A 22,245-nucleotide genomic window follows, 5' to 3' on the forward strand; every position below is an offset into this window, starting at 1 on the left:
GTGTTCTTGTCTGACTTGAGTGAGAGTAATGCTGTCCTTGTAAAATAATTTGAAAGTATTCCTTTACATTCTTTTTCTCGGAAGAGTTTGAAAGGGATTAGTATTAATTCCTTTTTAAAGATTTCATGGAATTCAAGAGTGGAACCATCAGGTTCTAGGATTTTTTTTTAAAGATTTTATTTATTTATTCAGGAGAGACACAGAGAGAGAGGCAGAGATAGAGGTAGGCTCCCTGCAGGGAGCCTGATGTGGGGCTCAATCCCAGGACCCTGAGCTCATGACCTGAGCCGAAGGCATATGCTCTAGTACTGAGCCACCCAGGTGTCCCAGGGTTCTAAGTTTTTATTGGTTTGAAGATTTTTTATTACTGCTTCAATTTCCTTAGTCATGATAGTTCTGTTCAAATTTCCTATTAGAAGAAAACATAAGGAAAAATTGTCTTGATATTAGTCTGGGCAATAATTTTTTGAATGTGACCCTCAAAGCATAGGTAACACAAGAAAATGTAGAAAAATTGGGTCTTATCAAACTAAAGAGCTTCTGCACAGCAAATGAAAGAAGCAATAAAAAAATAAAGAAGCAATAGAGTGAAAAGATAGCCTATGACATGGGAGAAAATATTTGCAAATCATATATCTAATAAGGGTTAATATCTAAAATATATAAGAAACTCAAACAATCCAATAGCTTAAAAAATCAAATCAAATTAACCAATTAAAAAAAAGTGGGCAAAGGACTTGAACAGAAATCTCTTAAAAGAATTCATACAAATAGCGAATGGATATATGAAAAGGTGCTCAACATCATGAGTCATCAGGGAAATGCAAATCAGAACCACAAAGGTATCTACCTCACATCTGTTAGGATGGCTATTATCAAAAAGACAAAAGAAAAATGACGAGAATGTGAGAAAAAATAATCCTTATAAATTGCTGTTAGAAATGTAAATTCTTACAGCCATTATGGAAAACAATATAAAATGTCTTCATCAATTAAAAATAGAATTACTTTATGATCCAGGAATCCTACTTTGGGGTATGTATACCGGGAAACAAAATCAGTATCTTAAAGAGATATCCACATGCTCATGTTCATTGCAGCATTATTCATAATAGCCAAGATGTGGAAATAACTTACATGTCTGCTGAATGGATAAAGATTTGGTATGTTGTATATATACACAAGAAAATAGCATTCAGCTATGAGAAAGAAGCAAATTCTGTTATTTGGAACAAAAAGTGTGATCCGAAGGACATTATGCTAAGTGAAATAAGCCAGATGGAGGAAGATAAATTTTCTATAGTCTCACTTATATTTGGATCTAAGAAAAAAAAAGAAAGAGGAAAGAAGAAAGAAAGAAAGAAAGAAAGAAAGAAAGAAAGAAAGAAAGAAAGAAAGAAAGAAGAAAGAAAAAACACCTAACTCAAAGAAGCAGAGAACAGAATAGTGGTTATCAGAAGCTGGGGTGGGGGTGCGTATGAGAAGGTAATGATCAAAGGTATAAATTACAGTTATATAAGATGAATAAGCATAGAGATCTAATGTACAGACATAATGGCTATACCTACCAAAACTAATATTTAATACTTGAAAGATGTTGAGAGAGTAGATACCAAGTGCACTCTTCACACAAAGTAGTTACTATGTGAGTAACTATGTGAGTTACTATGTGAGACAATGTGCTAATTAATTAGCTTGATGGTAGTAATTTCACCATGTGCATGTATATAAATTCATTATGTTGTATACCTTAAATATGTATAATTTTTATAATTAAAAAATTAAGAGTGAAATTTTGGGTGAAAAGGCATAGCTCTGTTTAGGGTGGCAAGTTGCTACTAAATTTTAAGGTAAGCTGTAAAACCCAGTAAGCCTACACAAAAAGTACAAGATGGTCTTTCCCCAGCTATTGTCACTCTAATCTTCAAAATTAGCATTTCACTTAAATTGATATATAGATTAATGGGTTCTACTGTGGTCCCTATTTTTCTGTCATTTCCTATTAAATCATTAATATAATGCACTTTGGTTTCCGCCTTCTATACTCCAGTGAAGTCATGTTTATATATAATTAAATGTTAATGGATACACATCAGTCTTTTTCTTGGGGCCTGATGTGGGACTCAATCCTAGGTCTCCAGGATCAGGCCCTGGGCAGAAGGTGGCGCTAAAACGCTGAGCCACCCAGGCTGCCCTCTGCTTATGCTTCTAATCTGACCATTCTCCTTACTCCTCTTTTCTCTAACATGCCATTTGTGACTCTTTCTAGGCTCTTTCACTTGAAAATCTCAGGTATTTCTGCAGCTCCCACTTCCCAAACACTCCCTGTCCTCTCTCTCCTTGGAGTAGATATGCCTTTCATATTGTATTGTTAGCATAGATCAATCAAGAGAAATACAGCCCGTGTGATTCTTTGTCTCAGGCATCTCAATGCGGATACTCTTTCAACTGCTCTTTTTTTTTTTTTTTTAAGATTTTATTTATGTATTCATGAGAGACACAGAGAGAGAGGCAGAGACACTGGCAGAGAGAGAAGCAGGCTCCATGCAAGGAGCCTAATGCAGGACTCAATCCGGGACTCCAAGATGGCAGGCGCCAAACTGCTGAGCCACCCAGAGGTCCCCTCAACTGCTCTTGAATTCTATATCAAAACCTAACTTTTTTGTCTCTTGAATTAATATTTTTGTCAATAGAATAAAGTCTTGTAATCAATCACTCAAGCTCAAAACCATAAATTCACCTTTAATATGTCCTTGTATTTCATCCTCCATGACTTTCTTTCCTCTACTATGCCATCCTACCTACTCACTGTTCATTGCATGAACCTTATTTGACATGCACACATATCCATTCTTTTACTAGGAGTAACATATTTTATGTCTGAAATATGTCTCTTCTTTCTTATTTCCACCTTTCTTCTTTTTCTGAAGCTGAAGCTCATCAGCTAGTAAGTAATTGACAGGTAGGAGGGGAAAATGGCTAATATAATATAAGGTGTAATTGTCATATGCTGCACAGATGTACAGAAGAAAGAAGACATAAAAAGACATTGGGTTGTAATGAACTATAGATACCTGTATTTTGTCCCAATATCAATGGCTTTTGGCAGGCACAAAGATCATGTAGCTCATAAAATGTAAAATTAATTCAGTCCTTTATTACGAGTGAATTAGAGTTCCATATGGAAGTCATAACTTATTTTTCTAATTTTCAATGTAATATGTTATTAAGTTATTGAAAGATATTTAAGTGTTTTGGTAACATAAAAAATGAGCAATATCTACTTAGGAAAGTGCAATTAACTCATGGTGATGTTTGTCAAGAATATACACAATTAAATAATATAACCATTATACAAGAGCTTTCTGTTGCCAAAAATTGGCTTGACATTTCACTTTATTTATTAAGATATGTGGAATGACCCTTAGCAAGGCTATGCATACATTGAGTGTTTTAACTTCCTGCATACTGAATACTTGCAGATATAGTAACCATGAAACATCTCAGCTGAAAACTCTAAAATTTAAGTTTAGACAATGAAAAGAAGGCTATTTTTTTAAGAAGGCGAATTTTAAACAAATGTCTTCTGAAGCAAGAGCAATCCATATCTCCAGAAATGCAAAGTCCTCATATCCACTAGAATTGGTCTAGATTGTCAAGTTTGCATTGTCCCATATACTTAATTCTTCTCTCTAATGCTTTCTCATATTTACATTTATTCATTGTACAACATGGTTTCTGTATCATGAACATAAGAAAATATGGAATATTTCTAATTCAGCCAGAGTAAAAGAACAAACCTAGGAAAGGTCAACAGAAATATTGTAAAAGTTTATCATATTTCTTTAAATTGGTATCATTTTTTTTACTTAATATATTATTTAAATTATTTAAAGCCATAATTAGTTTTGGTTATAAGAAGATATATTTTGGGACGCCTGGGTGGCTCAGCAGTTGAACGCCTGCCTTTGGCCCAGGTCATGATCCTGGAGTCCCAGGATCAAGTCCCACATTGGGCTCCCTGCATGGAGCCTGCTTCTCCCTCTGCCTCTCTCTCTCTGTGTCTGTCATGAATGAATGAATGAATGAATGAATGAATCTTTAAAATAAAAGAGAAAATACATTTTACTACTGCTTAGTTTTCACCCATTATTTCCAGAAATAGTTTTATGCTCAGACACCTTCACCTGACATGTGGAAGCTCAAAGCACTCCAGGGTTTGCCAAGTCTTGAACACCAATTTTATCTTCTCTTTCCTTCTCTCTCTCTCTCTCTCTCTCTCCCCCTACCCTGCCCCTCTTTTCATAGAAAATACATGGTTATACATAAATCTGCCAGACATGAAGATTCTGTAACACGGAAACTCTCAGGTTATGGGCAGACTCATGCCTTTGAAAGAAATGAGCATGGTTTATTTGAATCAGTTTTCTATCTGGAATATAAAACTAGCATTGGACCTTGCCTTAATTAAACAAAACACAACAAAACATTTTTTACACAATCCATTAGAGTTGAAATTATTTCACACTGCTAACAAAAGTTTTGAACTGTCTTCTTTTGAAATGAAACTTATTTATGTACGGTAGTTTAATTTTACATTGTATATCATATAAGTGCATTCTTTCTCTTTTTATTATCTCACTATATCTCCCTGCAATGTTTTATTTTTTATTTTTATTTTTTTAAAGATTTTATTTATTTACTCATAGAGACAGAGAGGCAGAGACACAGGCAGAGGGAGAAGCAGGCATCATACAGAGAGCCTGACGTGGGACTCGATTCAGGGTCTCCAGGATCACGCCCTGGGCTGCAGGCGGCGCTAAATCGCTGCACCACCGGGGCTGCCCTCCCTGAAATGTTTTAATCAATACATGTATACATACCACAATTCAACATGATGAGCATTAGATAGTAACTGTTTCTACTTGTTATTAGCATTTTTTTTCTCCTTTAACAGCTTTAGCTTTTTTCCTTTCTCATTGTATATTCTATTCCATGTATAAATCTTTCTGAGTCCATCAGGAAGATGGATGAAATGTTAAGCAGTAAAACACTAAAATATCCTATTAGGCCACTTTGATGTACAAGCTCTTGGCAATTATGTTAAATGGGAATGAGTGATTTAAAAAAAAATTGTATGTATAAAGCCAGGTAGAGTTTTGAAATTTCCTTCAACCACTTGTAGTTATTAAATCAATGCAATCCTATTCTTTAAAGCAACACTGAGATACATTATTGGATGTTTTTGACTTTTAAAGCAATAGATCCTCAAATATTTAATTTTTATCAATAATTAATTTATTATTTGAAGTAAAACTTTTGCGTAATAAAGTTTTCAAACTTGCTAAAAGCAACTATTATGCTTTTACTATCTCTTAATTTTATTAAAATAATTAATTTCCAAAGCTCACAAATAACATTGGAAACTCATCACTAAGATATGAAATAAAGCATCCTTTGCTGAATAGATATAGATTTGATTAGCTTGAAGACACTAAATTTAAAACAATTGTCTTCACAAAATATATACACAGCTAGCCTATAGTTAAATATTTTACTTCTATATGATTCCATTTCTCTGTTCTGAGCAAGAATAGCTGTGGTAGAAAATAAAATTTCAGCTACTCTGCTAAAGAACAGATGTGGCTTTTGCAGATAAAGAGTTCTAAAATAGAAGAAAAATAAGTATTGTATCAATGCATTTAGTATAGAAAAGTTATTTGGAATGCTCTGAATAAAAACTACTGATGGAATTATGTAGTATTTTATTTTCTCTATTAAAATCTGTGTTTAATATTTTGTAACATTTATCTTATTGAAAGAGATGAGCAGCTTGAAAAAGTTGATGTTTGAAGTAAAACTTTAAAAATATCAAAATATTTGAGAGTTTTGATGTGCAAGTCTAGACAGTTTTGTAAAATCAGAATGAGTAAAATTTTTGAATTTTATAAACAAACCAAAGTACAATTAGAAATTGACTTTTTAAAAAACTTCCATTATTTATAATTTGAAGTTGATACTTTAAGCATACATTTTATTAGATATAAGAATGAAATCTATAATATTTATCATATTTAGTTTTGAAAGCCAAAAATATCAGTTCAAAAATAAGTGTTGTACCAATCCTTTTTAGCCCTCATGATCTTCGTGTTTACTCTCATTATTTTCAGTTTTAATTTCTCTAGTTTAATATTTTTAAAAAACTGCTTTATATTCAAACAGAAGGGCCTAATTAAACAAAAATCATAATTTTGAAATTACATTAATTACTTACATTAAATCAGTAAAAATAAATAGACGATTTAATTTGAAAAACTTACAACTGCATAATTTTATGCCAAAACATTATTTTTAGTGTAATTAAATCTTATAAGATAACTTCAAAGCTGGAAACTTTTAAAAGCTGACACAAACAGAAGGAAAGAGCTATATAGGACTTAAAACATTCCATATAGAGAAGCAATAGACCCCAGATCACCACTCTTCTACACCTTAAAACTCTAGTTGTTAAAAATGTATCCCATGGCTTATTATATAGTTGGGTCTATTAAAGTATTATGAGGTTATTGATGATTACCCTTTTTGGTCACCTTAAGCATACATTTTGGAGATTTATTTTATTTTTTTAAAGATTTTATTTATTTATTCATGAGTGACACAGAGAGAGGCAGAGACTCATGCAGAGGGAGAAGCAGGCTCCATGCAGGGAGCCCGATGAGGGACTTGATCCCAGGACTCCGAGATCATGACCTGAGCTGAAGGTAGATGCTCAACCACTGAGCCCCCTCAGGTGTCCCACATTTTGGAGATTTAGAAAAACAGGAAAATTTATCCCAAATCTCATTTCAACCATTTCTATTCACAGCAAATTGCTTTTCTCCCTCTGATATAACACACTTTCTGTACTGTCATCCTACAGTAGAAATCCATTTAAAACACGTGCTGGAGATCATGGAATAAACATTGTTCAAATTCATATCCTTTAAAGGCTTTATTTCATTTTGCAACTGGTATGATAGTACTTTAAATAAAGATGCCTGGGTACCTGGGTCACTCAGTTGGATAAGTGTCTGCCTTTGGCTCAGGTCATGATCCCCAGACTCTGGAATCAAGCCCCATATCTGGCACCCTGCTCAGCGGTGAATCTGCTTTCTATCACTCTCTATCAGATAAATAAATAAAATCTTAAAGAAAATTAAAAAATAAGTAGAGATACCTGATTCCAGTGACTATGTGATAATTTCTTAGGTTCCTTCTCTTCAAACCAGCATATTTTATGATATTATGCAATCATAACACACTTTTTACACAGCCTATTGGTCATTTCCAGAGGTTTAATTTTTTTAAGTAAAAGTAAATATCCTTGTAGAATTGTAACTAAATAAATCTCATTATTTCCTTGGCTTTTTATTTTAGGAAATTTTAAAACTGGTTATTATGTATTCATCTCTTTTTGCAACATTATTAAGTATTTAATTTTAGGATAAATTCTTGTCATCTACAATTTAGGCAAAATTAGATATTTATAATCATCCAAGAAAAATAAGCAGTGGGACTGGATCACTAAATGTTTTCAGATGTTAAATATTCTAAATCAAATGGAGTTCTGGGTGCTGCATTTTGTAAGAGTATCTTTGGGGAGAGATATTTGAGTAGTACAGCATCTCAAATCTAAGTCACATAAGGAAAACTGAAGGAGGTAAGATTCTTTTAAACTGAAGGAAAATTTAGTTAAGAGCATAAAATATTGATCTTTGTTTTTTAATCCAAAGAAATAAGGAAGCAAAATTATAATTAATCTGTGAAACTTAAAATGATTAACTGGGAGCAATGAGAAGAGGTTAGAGGAACGTATTTTAATGCAAGCTAAACACACACACACACACACACACACACAGCATTCTAGGCAAGGAAGGATAAGGTATAAATTTGGTGGTTATCTGGAAAATAAACTTATTTTGAGAAAGCATAGAAGCAAGAAGATTAGGTAGAAAGCTATAGGGAAGCCCGGGTGGCTCAGCGGTTTAGCGCCGCCTTCTGCCCAGGGCCTGATCCTGGAGACCTGGAATGGAGTCCCAGGTCGGGCTCCCTGCGTGGAGCCTGCTTCTCTCTCTGCCTGTGTCTCTGCATCTCTGTCTCTCATGAATAAATAAATAGAAATCTTTTTAAAAAAGATAGAAAGCTATATCATGGCCCAAAAGTGAAATCTCACTTGATTGGTACTGTAGTGGAGATGACCAACATATATATATGTTTTGTTGATATATTGTAGTCAAAAGGATTTGGTGATTGAATGTGGTTAATAAAAGAAAGACAAAAATGAAGGATAATCTATAAGTTTTTTATTTGAAGCAACTTTGTGAGTGGGAGTATTGGTTGCTGACAAAAGCAGTATTGGAGAAGGAATGAGCTAGAGACAGATGTCAAGAGCATCCTTTTAAATGTTGCAACTTTGGGACTTGAAAGTTTATTAAATATAGAAGTGATGTCTAAGCAGTTACAGATATGTATCTAGAATTCAAAGAAAGTCAAGGCTTGGGATAGAGATTTGAGGATCATCAGCATTTAGACAATATTTAATACCATGGAATCAGATAAGTACATCTCAATAGATTGCAATTAGAGAAGACAGTGAATTCTAGAATACATATATATTTAATGTCAAGTAATGAAGAGAGAGAGAGAGAGGGTTAGAATGGATTAACAGTCTGTTGCAAGAAATCTATGGAAATATTACTCTTGGAAAAATGGGATCTTGGAAGATACAGAAAATTATTTAGAAATTCTATGATATCCAAGTTTTCTTATGGAAGATTTAATGCAATTCCTTCCATCAAAAATAGAATTATAGTTTATATAAAACAATATAATTTATAGAATGTTTGTTATTTGCAAAGATACTAAAAGTTATTAAATTTTGCTGCATGTAAGTATTATGGGAATGTTAATGACTACAAATAAGTATGAGAAGCAATTTAATACTTTACTTTTGAAACACATGTTATTATTTCACTAAAAGGGAAATTCATGATAGTAACTATATAATCTTAGTTGATTCACTTTGTTGAGTATTTAGACAAGTTTAGAGATTAAAGAAAGGTAATATGAATTTCACAAGATCATAGCTCAATTAGACAATTTAATGATATAGTGAAAATTTTACATGCTTATTATATTTGACTAAATGTAGAGATGGAATATAGTGATTTTCCCTATGTTTTCAAGAGCAGATCATTATTTCAAATAGTAATAATTGATTTCTATGCTATTTTTTTATTTTGTTGATAGCAGGCAATAGATGATTCATTCAAATTCATGGGTAATTTTTCAAAAAGGTAATAGAAACATTGAGGAAGCAGAGATATAGGAAAGAATCACATTAAATTGATAAACGTATATATCTGTCTAGGTTTCACTTTCTCGCTTTCTTACCCACCATGATGTCTCTAACGGAATTGTCACCTGCATTAGACATTCTGATCTCCATAACAATACACAGGAAACAGGAGAAACCTGTAAATTTATTATATTTTCAAATAATAGACCATCTAAAAGGCCAAAACAGAGAAAAGGAATTTGAAAATGAGGTGATATTTAAACACAGTAGCACAAAATGCACATAATGGCTACAAACAAGTGATGTTTGTCTTATAAGTTTTCCATTGTTCATTTCTGGATCTAAGTTCACTTTATTATTATACATTCTACAGAATGGCAGAAACTTGGTTAAAAACAATTTAATTTATTATAAACAAATTATAAACAGAAATAGCTTAGAGATTAAGATTATGTTATTAGAATGATATTGTGACTAATTTTACCTTCTGCTACTCAAGAGGTCAAGTGAAATATAAATAAAAAAAGAAATATTTTAAATTGGGAGTTCTCACCTTTTATTACTTCACAGGAAAAAAGTTTGGTAACACAGTATATCTCAATAAAAAGGAATGTCAAGAATTTTACAAATTATATCAACTTTGTAACATGTCACTGATGATAATAGATAACTTCTTGATTATATTGCTTAAAACTGTTCTCATACAATGAATTATAAGGCTAGAATACCTAATTTAACTGCAAGCATTTCTTTTCATTATCCATTTCATAAAATAGATTAAGAATTTGATGCATTTTTCCATTCCACATGTGTAAAAACAAGACTTCATCCTTATAATCCTAAATTTATCTTTATTAAAGTTAAAAGTGAATGTAAATATCCACTAGACAATTTTCTTGTAATTCTGAAGTGTATCTAGTTATGTTTTTAGATTTTTATTTTACTCTGCTGTATCCTAAATCAGAGCTTTTTGCTCTTGAGCTTTTTTTTTCTTTTTTGCAAATAAAGGATACACCAGCACTGGCAAAAATCATGACTATATCTTCCACAATTGACGATAGTGATGCTAGCTGTGATACTGAGACTTAATAGACCATAGAACAAGTGCTTGCTGCTCAACTGATTAGCAGTGTGACCTTTATCAAGTTACTTATATCCTCTCTTTGAGTCTCTAACCTAGAAGGACAAAAATGCATTGCCTAACTTAAAAAGTGTTATAAAGATCAAATGAAGCAATATATGTGAAAATCCTCTGAAAACAGTGCAAGAATTTTGATTCATTTAAATTGTGGTGGCGATAGACTTAAGCAGTAATCTCATCTTTTATTCTCATGTCTGCTTACAGTATCTGAGCAGTTTAGGTCTGCAGAATGGGTTTCCTTTCTGTGAACTTAATGGATACACGTGCCCATAAAAATCTGAATACATCAATACCCTGAATTAATCACTCAAGATAATTAACCTTGGAAATTAAAATCAAAGTGATTTACATAAGTTGTGAAATATTATAGTATATTTAGCCAATATTTTCCACTTGAAAGGAAGATAAAAGTGAGTTATATTGAAGTGATATAAAGTGGAAAAATGCAGTGATATAACTTAGTCATCCACTTGCAGAATATTATGCAGATGAATGAAGATAAATTGTGTTTTAGAAATATTTTGCCTTACATCTTCATTTAAATTGTACTGAAAACAAAAATTGTGCATATGCTTAAAAGTTGTATCTGTAAATCCAATCTACTGTACAATAAACAAATAATATATGCATACTTAGTCAAATATTACACTAATTAGCTAAGAAGGAGAAAGTAGAGTTTATAATCACAATGATTATTTATAGCAATTCAGAATTTCACGTGCTAAATACAAGCACAATTAAACCAATACCCATTTACTGACAAATAATATTGTCAAGGGAAAACATGGGGGAAAAGTACTTTAATATTTCCTGCTACTAGTTATTTTGAACAAAATGTTCATCTATATTTTTGACAGAATGGTAAATGGGAAATTCTGTGTTTTTCTTTTTAAATAATGTAAGCATAATAGTAGGATGGAATAAAAATGAGTGATATTTTGTCATATGTGAAATTTATAAATGTACATGGTTTATATGCAAAGTGACACCATGCTTGATTTCTGACTCTAAGACTTAGACTATTTTATTATTAATCTATCTTTTCAATAGTTTGGAATGGAGCAGGAGAAAACTAAAATCATATACAACTAAAATATAGTCTTTTTCTCTCATGTAATGATGATTAAAGTGACAAATAATTAGTGCCCTGTTCACTACTAAAAGGGAAGTCATTTATTAAAATGACCAGAGTAAAAAAAAGCAGAATAAGTTGAAATAACCTGTTCTGATTTATTTATAATTCTGATATATTAATTAAAATAGAGTAATCAATGTAAATTAAGTCTTCTTGGTGATTTTACTAAGGAAAAAGAAAGTTCTCAAAATTAAAATCAGAAAAGCAATTCAGATGCAAAAATTCCTTTATTTTATTTTTTTTAATTTTTTGAAAAGAAATGTATAAAGTTTATTATCAAAATCTTTCTCTTTTTATTGTTCACATCTTAGAAGAAAGGAAATGCAATCCTTTACAGAGGCAGTGAAGTGAGAGCATATCCTACAACTCTAGGATTTTTTAAAATTTTTTTGTATATTTTTTTATTGGAGTTCGATTTGCCAACATATAGTGTAACACCCAGTGCTCATCCCGTGAAGTGCCCCCCTCAGAGCCCATCACCCAGTCACCCCATCCCCCCGCCCATCTCCCTTTCCACTACCCCTTGTTTGTTTCCCAGAGTTAGGAGTCTCTCATTTTCTGTCACCCTCACTGATATTTCCCACTCATTTTCTCTTCTTTCCCCCTTTTTTCCCTTTCACTATATTTTAAATTCCCCAAATGAATGAAACCATATAATGTCTGTCCTTCTCTGATTGATTTACTTTTCTCAGCATAATACCCTCCAGTTCCATCCACTTTAAAGTGAATGGTGGATATTTGTCATTTCTAATGGCTGAGTAATATACCATTGTATACACAGACCACATTTTTATGGATTCTTGTCTTACAGTAGGATCTTTCATCCATTTTGAGTTTATCTTTGTGTATGCTGTAAGAGAGTGGTCTAGTTTCATTCTTCTGCATGTGGCTGTCCAACTTTCCCAGCACCATTTATTGAAGAGACTGTCCTTTTCCCAGTGGATAGTTTTTCCTGCTTTGTTGAATATTAGTTGACCGTGGAGTTGAGGGCCCATTTCTGGGTTCTCTCTTCTGTTCCATTGATCTATGTGTCTGTTTTTGTGCCAGTACCACACTGTCTTGATACCACAGCTTTGTAGTACAACCTGAAATCCGGCATTGTGATGCCCCCGGCTCTGGTTTTCTTTTTCAATATTCCCCTGGCTCTTGGGGGTCTTTTCTGATTCCACACAAATCTTAAAATTATTTGTTCCAACTCTCCGAATAAAGTCCATGGTACTTTGTTAGGGATTGCATTAAATGTGTAAATTTCCCTGGGTAACAATGACATTTTCACAATATTAATTCTTCCAACCCATGATGGAATATTTTTCCATCTCTTTGTGTCTTCCTCAATTTCTTTCAGAAATGTTCTTTAGTTTTTAGGGTATGGATCCTTTACCTCTTTGGTTAGGTTTATTCCTAGGCATCTTATGCTTTTTGGTGCAATTGTGAATGGGATTGACTCCCTAATTTCTCTTTCTTCAGTTTCATTGTTTTTTTGGTGGGGTCTTTGTCTGGTTTTGGAATTAAGATGATGCTGGCCTCATAAAATGAGTTTGGAAGTATTCCATCCCTTTCTATTCAAATGGTCCACAAATGAAAGCTGGTATAGCAATCCTCATATCAGAAAAATTACAGTTTATCCTAGACTGTAGTAAGAGATGAAGAGGGACGCTATATCATACTTAACAGGTCTATCCAACAAGAGGAACTAACAATCATCAATATGCATGCCCCAAATGTGGGAGCTGCCAAGTATATCAATCAATTAATAACGAAAGTGAAGACACATTTAGATACTAATACTGGGAGACTTCAACACAGCACTTTCTGCAAATGACAGATCTTCTAAGCACAACATCTTCAAAGAAATAAGAGCTTTAAATGATACACTGGACCAGATGGATTTCACAGATATTTACAGAACTTTACATCCAAATGCAACTGAATACACATTCTTCTCAAGTGCACATGGAACTTTCTCCAGAATAGACCACATACTGGATCACAAATCAGGTCTCAACCAATACCAAAAGACTGCATACTTTCAGACCATAATGCTTTGAAACTTGAATGCAATCACAAGAAGAAATTTGGAAGAAGCTCAAACACGTGGAGGTTAACAAACATCTTGCTGAAAGATGAAAGGATCAACCAAGAAATTAGAGCAGAATTAAAAAGACTCATGGAAACTAATGAGAATGAAGATACAACTGTTCAAAAACTTTGGGATACAGCAAAAGCAGTCCTAAGAGGGAGATACAATACAAGCATCCCTCAAAAAATTGGAAAAAACTCAAATAGACAAGCTAACCTTGCACCTAAAGGAACCGGAGAAAGAACAGCAAATATAACCTACACCAAGCCGAATAAGAGAGTTAATAAAGATTCGAGCAGAACTCAATGAAATAGAGACCAGAAGAACTGTGGAACAGATCAAGAAAACCAGGAGCTGGTTTTTCGAAAGAATTAATAAGGTAAATAAACCATTAGTCAGCCTTATTAAAAACAAAAGAGACTCAAATTGATAAAATCACAAATGAAAAAGGAGAGATCACAACCAGTTCCTAGGAAATACAGCGGCAGCCCTGCGGGGCGCGGACCTGCACAGCCCGGGGCCCCCTGGAGGCAGGAGCCGCCTCGCCGCCCCGGGCCCTCCTTCCCTCCGCCTGCCCCGGGGGAGCGCGGCCTCCTGGGCCGTGTCCCCGCGCCCGGGGCTCCCGAAGGCAGCGGGTGCGACCCCTCCCCTGGCGCCCCCGCCTGACCGACCGGCGCCTCCGCAGGCCTCGCGGGCACCTGCTCCATCCCTTTGCCGGCAGTGGCCGCAGTGCGTGCTATGCCCTGCCCTGGCGACTCCCTCCACGAGCCACCCCGGGGCACTAGAGGCTGGAGGCCTGCCGGTTCTGCCCGAGCTCCCTGCCAAGAGCTTTTCGGCCCAGGAAGAATTCGGTGCAGATTTTTAAAGTTCCCGCTTCTCCAGGGCCGGGCTCTCCTGTCCCGGACGCTTTTGCTGCCTGGCCTTAGCCCGGCTCCTTGCAGGGGGGTGGGGGGCCTGCCCCACTGGATTCTTTTTAATTTTTTTTTCCTTCCTACCTTGTTAGAATGGAAACCCTTCTCTCTGTAGCATTCCAGCTGTTCTCTCTTTAAATCTCAGGCCGAATTCGCAGGTTTTCAGGGTGATTTGAAAGTTATCTAGGTGCTAGAATCCTGCTTCTTCTTCTATGTCTCTGCCTCTCTCTCTGTGTCTCTCATGAATGAATAAATAAATTCTTTAAATAAAAGAAAAAAAAAGTCCCGTGTCTATGCAGCCTATTTAAAGAGATGCTCACTGGGAGAGGATGAGAAACACCAGAAAAGTAAAGCACCACTGAAGAATATTAAGTAGGGGTTTCCTCAGCAAACTCCACTTTATAGCTGATTGCATTTTTTTGTGTGTGTGAAGATAGGGGATTAATTGAATTAATTATTTTGAAGTACTTGATACATAGAAGCCTACCATAATTATGAAGACACATGTTACAACTGTCTACATTATAATACTGGGAGACTATTTAGTTTTCCTTATTTTTAAAAAAATTTTTAAAGATTTTATTTATTTATTCATGAGACACACAGATAGAGAGAGAGGCAGAGACACAGGCAGAGGGAGAAGCAGGCTCCATGCAGGGAGCCCACGTGGGACTCGATCCCGGGACTCCAGGATCACACCCTGGGCAGAAGGCAGGCGCTAAACCGCTGAGCCACCCAGGGATCTATTTTAGCTCTAAAAAAGAGAATCAGCATAACTTATGTCAACATCTTAATCATTAAGAAAGGGAATTGTTCATTGTAAAGTGCTGAGCCACCCAGGCTGCCCAAACTTTTTTATTTTTAACTGAAGTAAATTCTTTTTTTTTTTTTTTTTTTTTTTTTAAAGATTTTATTTATTTATTCATGATAGAGAGAGAGAGAGAGAGAGAGGCAGAGACACAGGCAGAGGGAGAGGCAGGCTCCACGCAGGGAGCCCGATATGGGACTCGATCCCTGGTCTCCAGGATCAGGCCCTGGGCTGAAGGCGGTGCTAAACCGCTGAGCCACCCGGGCTGCCCCATTAACTGAAGTAAATTCTTGATCACCAAAAAACATTTAAGAAAAGAGAGGTTGTATTTTATACATTGAATGGTAAATTGTTACCAGTATAAGATAGAATGAATTATGATAATGATTTACATGTGATTGTAATAATCAGAACAATTATGTTTTCAATGTAAACTTAATATGAAAGTTTACCTTTACAGTTACCTTTCTTTGAAGTTACTTTAGATATCTTTCTTTTTTTTTTTCTTTTAAATATCTTTCTTTGAAGATACAGAAGTTAGTCTATAGGAAGTGCAATGAGGGCTGTACACAAGTATTATTTTAAATAATAATTTGCATTTTTGTTTGTAACTGATTAAGCTTTTTCACAGCTCATCTGAAATTTCATATTTATATTATCTAGTATGTCAATCTCATAGAAGGTCTGCTCAGACTTTTTACAAAGGACATATTAATTTTCATTAAAGATTCTTATAGAAATTTTAAAAATGCCATACATGCTGACAATTATATATTCTCTCAATAGAGAATGAATAGTAATTTAAGAGTTATCAATATACTGATCAATTAATATGAATTAACTGTAATCTATTTTGCCTTTACCTTTTAAGGATTCGTTTGAATAAAGTAATAATGAATTTGCAGTCTTAAAGATTTTTTCATTACATCTTTATTGTGAAGAATTAATCACATTACATAATGAAGGAATGTCAGGAGGTAATAATAAATTCTCATAGTTGATTAAAATGTGAAAAAGAGAAAGATCTAACAAGAATTTTTTTTAAAATAAAATAGTCATATTTAATCCTGGTTAAAGATAAGAAAAGTGCCTTTTCTTACATTTAAAATGTTAGAGACCAATTTTCTTGTGGGTAGGGATTATTCTTGATCTCCATACCCATAAACCAATCCTGGGCATGTAGAGGAAAAATTAAATTCAATCTACCTCATATATTCATTGAAAGATGACTATCAAAATTTTTCTTTTGAAAGATATTTAATTAAGGCATTAAAGTTTCCATTTTGAAATGTGAATCAAAATAACTCTGCTTCAGTGATAAATAGTAGGAAAAATGGAATCTTGTGTAACAAGTATTAGGATCTTTTTCCTTATAAACATAAATCAATGGCAAAATATTTGAGAAGCAAAAGACATTGCTTTTCAAATCAGTCAATTTTATCAATAAGTCAATTCCAGATGATGTCTTGGATTTGATGTTTTACCAAAATAAATCAAACCCCAATTTAATAATTGTCTTTCTAAGGTTTCCCCTTTTTGGTACCTAGGAAAATATGCCACACGTGTGTGTGTAAATGTCTATATGTGTGTTGATTGAGGGAGTATAGTTAACACGCAATGTTACATCAGTTGCTGGAGTAGAAAGAACATAGTGCTTCAACAACTCTATACATTAATCTATGTTCACCACAGGAATAGTTACCATCAGTCTCCATGCAACCTATTGCAGTACCATTGAGTATATTCCCTATGCTGTACCTTCTACTCTCATGATTTGCTCATTCCATAACTGGACCTGTATTTCCCGCTCTCTAACGCATTTTGCCCATCCCCCTCTCCCCTCCCTTCAGGCAACCATCAGTTTGTTCTCTGTATTTATAGGTCGTATTCTGTTTTGTTTGTTTTGTTTATTCATTTTTTTAGAGATTTCATTTATTTATTCATGGGAGAGACACAAAAGGAGAGGCAGAAGCATAGGCAGAGGGAGAAGCAGGCTCCATGCACGGAGCCCCACGCAGGACTCGATCCCAGGACCGGGATCACGCCCTGAGCCAAAGGCAGACTCTCAGCCACTGAGCCACTCAGGCGTCCCCATTTGTTTTCTTTTTAAATGCTATTTTGGTATAAAACTGAGTTACTTCTTATGTTTTAAAAATACAATAGATATTTTTTCAATTATTTGTCTCACTTTGCATTTATAAATAGGTTTCCAACTTAGAATTTTTTACTTCTATTTTTCTGTTCCCTTCCTGTATGTTTTTATCACCAGAGTCCATTTGTACTCTACTTTGACATATAGCATGAGATAGGGATATATTCTTGGTTTTTCTCTAGATATTTCAAAATTTGCTAAATAATGCATTTCATGAATCAGAAACCTTTTATTAAATAAAACCGCCTTTTCAACACTTTTTTTTTTAAAGACTTTATTTATTTATTCATGAGAGACACACAGAGAGAAAGAGAGGCAGAGACACAGGCAGAGGGAGAAGCAGGCTCCGTGCAGAGAGCCTGATTCGAGACTTGATTCCGGGGCTTCAGGATTACACCCTGGGCCGAAGGCAGGCGCTAAACCGCTGCGCCACCCAGAGATCCCCAATTTTCAACACTTTGAATGATGGATGACACATAATAGATGCTCAAAAATATTTTATGACTAAATGTTTACAGATGAGGGGGAAAGATGTTTATGAAGAAAATATATAAATTTCCTGTTTTTTATATTAATCTCTTAATTATATTAAGTCTCTTCCTATATTTGTTTTATTGTCACCATTTTCATATCTAAACACAGTCAGTTTCACTTCCAGCATAATTTTCAGTTTCTTTGGTGCACTTCACCTTTACTGGCTAATTAACTCTTTTGAGTGACCATTTTTGTAAAATGTAGTGTGAGTTTGTCCTTGAAAAATAGAGAGGCAACGCAGCTACTTTTGGTACATACACACACAGCTTTGCCTATGTAAATGTAAGATAAAGGGGCAACTTTGCTGTCTCTGTATGTGCTAATTAAGTGTGCAGTAACCACTGACAGAAGTGTTGTAATTGGCCCCTGAACATAATGTCTATCTGTTATTTATATAGTGACTTGTGGGCTGAAATGCTAGCAGCAAAGTTTTCACTATATGCAATGCCTTACAGTCAACATATCATGGTAAGTGATGTTTGAACCATATTGTTGTGGGGCTGATATTTTTTTAACTAAAAATATTTCAATATTTTCAACATTGATAGCAGGCAAACGGGTAGACTGCCTGTCCTATTAAGTCATAATGTTGAAAATAATGTTCAGGAATAGAGAAGTATATTAGTTGAACAGAGTGAAGGCAACAATATATATATACAGAAATAAAAATTAGGTTTGCAAATAAAGTGGCATTTTATTTTTTATTTATTTATGATAGTCACAGAGAGAGAGAGAGAGAGAGAGGCAGAGACATAGGCAGAGGGAGAAGCAGGCTCCATGCAACGGGAGCCCTACATGGGATTCGATCCCGGGTTTCCAGGATCGCGCCCTGGGCCAAAGGCAGGCGCTAAACCACTGCGCCACCCAGGGATCCCTAAAGTGGCATTTTAAATGTGGGGAAAGTATAGCCTAGTTATTAATTAATATTAGGAAACCTCTTTGGACAAAAAAAAAAAAAAGAACATGAGAGATAATCGCTACCTTACATCCCACTGGAAAACAATTTATTATTTAAGAATTTATGAATAAAAGTCAGGGGAAAAAAACTAGGATTTTTTAGAAGAAAATGTAGACAAATATTTATGATATTAGCAAAAAATGATCTTAATTAAAAAAAGATACCAAATCATGAAAGACAGATTTGACTCCATAAAAATGAAACACTTCTTTATTATGAAAAACTAGTGACAGAAATATTCAAAGAAAAGAAATGCCATTAATAATGAAGCTGCCTAAAAAATAGTAAGAAAGATCTTATAAACCAATTCAATAGGCAAAAACATAAGAAATTTACAGAAAAGTGATGGCTAATTAATGTGGATAGTTTTTTCAACTCATAAATAAGTTACAAAATACAAATTAAAACAAATACTTTTTTTTCAATCAGATTAGCAAAACATAAAAGATTAAAAAACAAAAGATTAATAATAGTTCATTTAAAAAAGGATACTCACATACTGGCATTCTTATATTCTACTAATGATAGTATTAGCAAAAAATTTTTGAAGCATTCAATAATACTATTAAAATATTAAAAACACACACATTTCCCCCAAAGATTTATTTACTTTAGAGAGAAAGAGGGAGGGAGAGAGACCACGAGTGGGAGGGGCAAGAGAGAATCTCTAGTAGACTCCATACTAAATGTGGAGCCAAATACAAGGCTCAATCTTATGATCCTGAGATAATGACCTGAGAAGAAACCAAGATTCAGACTTTTAATCAACTTTGCCACCCTGGTACCTGCAAGCTGCACACAATCTAGAAATTCAAACTCTATACAAGCATTACTAAAACATAATTTTATGTTGTTGCTCAAATGTAGAATCCTGTGTGTGAATAGTAAGCATATAATGGAGCCATTCTGTTGACAGTATCATTGAGAGTGTTTGAAACCAGATCATCATTGACCCTAAATAAAAGTGGTAATGTGGAAAAGTTATTTTTCTGACTTTGTTTTCTCATTTACAAAACAAAAATAAAAAAACCCAACTCACAGGATTTTTAAAGATGAGGTGAGTGGTATACAGAAAATGCTATGCACTGTCTTTTAATAAGTAGAAATTATAATTCTTGTATCTCAAAAGTCATTGGTTTATAGTATATATACACAAGCTTTGCCTATGTAAATGTAAGTGCTTTTTAATTGGAAGACTTTGAGCATAAAATAATATTTTTAAGGAAGATTTTAAGAAATATATATTTTTAAATTTTTGATAGCGTTCTCAGTCTTCATGTGTCATTTTTATTTTGGTAATTTTCCCTTTTATGAATCTGTCCTAATAAAATAATTATATCAATTTCCTCATTTATTTTTGGGCAATTTAATCACTTTTACAGTTCCCACAACAAATTTTATTGATGTGCATGGCTGCGTTTTACTATCTTTATCTTCTTTAAACTATATTTTTGTTATACATATATGTAACAGGACAAAAATAATGGTATCAAATTGTATATTAGAGCAAATGTGAATGTGTATTTTAGTAGATTAAAAAAGAGAATATAGTTTAAATATAGTATTCTATAGATTGGGATGAGAGTAGTATTCACTCTGACATATCTGAATTTCTTTGTTATCACATAAAATATTATTTATCTTGAAATATAATTTTTTTCAGAGAGGGTAACTCTCTGGAGAAGAGTAAAGGAATCTTTAGTAGTATTAGAATCTCTATCAAGTCAAGGATATGATCATCCAGCTATATCTAAGGAAACATTTTTTAAATATTTGGTGTATATTCATGCATTTATACAATAAAAATTTACACTCTTGAAAATAATTACAGACAATTTTCATATATCTCTGTCATTTAACTTTATGTCTCAAACTATGTTTATTAATGTGATTTTCTTAAAACCTATTCCAGTGTAAGATGGAACCCCCTCTCCTTACTTATTATTCCGAATTTAGAAAATCCACTCTAAGATGTTGGCCTCATTACTTAGCATGAATTTTGCTTTTCCTTGAATAGTTGACTGATTAATGACTTGTTATATATATCAAAAGAAACTGCAGTATTCAACACTATTAAAATTTCAAAATGACATAAGCCCTAGATACCTTAAAAAAAGAAAACTTTCCATAGTAATTAAACTATAATTATACAGATCAATGGAGACCAAGACCTTATTTTTAAGATTAAACTATTTGCTACAAATGTGATTTAAAAAATAATAATCTCAGAGGAAGCAGGAAAGAATATCCAGTGGGAAAGACAGTCTCTTTAACAAATGGTGTTGGGAAAACTGGGCAGCAACATGCAAATAATGAAACTGGATCACTTTCTTACACCATACACAAAAATAAATTCAAAATGGATTAAATTCCCAAATGTGATATCTGAAACTATAAAAATCCTTGAAGAGAGCATAAGTAGTAACCCTTTTGACTTCAGTCATACAAGCTTCTTTCTAGATATGTCTCCTTGGACAGAGAAAACAAAAGCAAAAATAAACTATTGAGACCTATCAAGATAAAAAGTTTTTGCCCAGTGAAAGAAAAAATTGACAAAACTAAAGGCAATCTACAGAATGGGAGAAAATATTTGCAAATGACAGATCTGATAAAACTTTAGTATCCAAAATATATAAAGAACTTATATAACATCCCCCAAATGAATAATCCAATTAAAATGGGCAGAAGACATGAATAGACATTTACCAAAGAAGCCGTAGAGAGAGCCAATAGACACATGAAAAGATGTTCAACATCACTGAGCATCAGGGAAGTGCAAATCAAAATTACAATGAGATACCACCTCACACCTATCAGAATGACTAAAATAAAAAAAAAAAAAACACAAGAAATGACAGATCTTAGCCAGAATATGGAGAAAAAGGAACATTCATGAATTATTGGTGGGAATGCAAACTGGTGTAGTCACTCTAGAAAACAACATGGAGGTTCCTCAAAAATTTAAAAACCAGAACTACTCTACTGCTCTATAATCCATCAATTTTACTTACCCAAAGAATACAAAAATACTAACTCAAAGGGATACATACACGCTGATATTTATAGTAACATTATCAATAGCCAATTTATGAAATAGCCCAAATGTCCAGTGATAGATGAATAGACAAATAAGGTCTATATATATATGGACCTTATTTGTCCATTCATCTATATATATATGAACATTAT

At 33.6% G+C, this 22,245-nt stretch overlaps 2 protein-coding genes across 5 annotated transcripts in view; both read left to right on the forward strand.

Annotated features, from left to right (window-relative positions):
• CNTN5 (contactin 5) overlaps positions 1-22,245 on the forward strand; it is a 1,277,146-nt gene that overhangs the window by 106,701 nt on the left and 1,148,200 nt on the right. The gene's annotated exons all lie outside the window — the stretch shown is intronic.
• The window catches only part of LOC140615349 (60 kDa heat shock protein, mitochondrial-like), a 79,387-nt gene that overhangs the window by 18,006 nt on the left and 39,136 nt on the right, over positions 1-22,245 (forward strand). Inside the window, 1 exon segment of the mRNA XM_072795241.1 lies at positions 14,144-14,544. Within this exon segment, the coding sequence (XP_072651342.1) occupies positions 14,144-14,544 (401 nt within the window).

The sequence above is a fragment of the Canis lupus genome, chromosome 23, assembly GCF_048164855.1.
Source record: "Canis lupus baileyi chromosome 23, mCanLup2.hap1, whole genome shotgun sequence".
Lineage (NCBI taxonomy): Eukaryota > Metazoa > Chordata > Mammalia > Carnivora > Canidae > Canis > Canis lupus.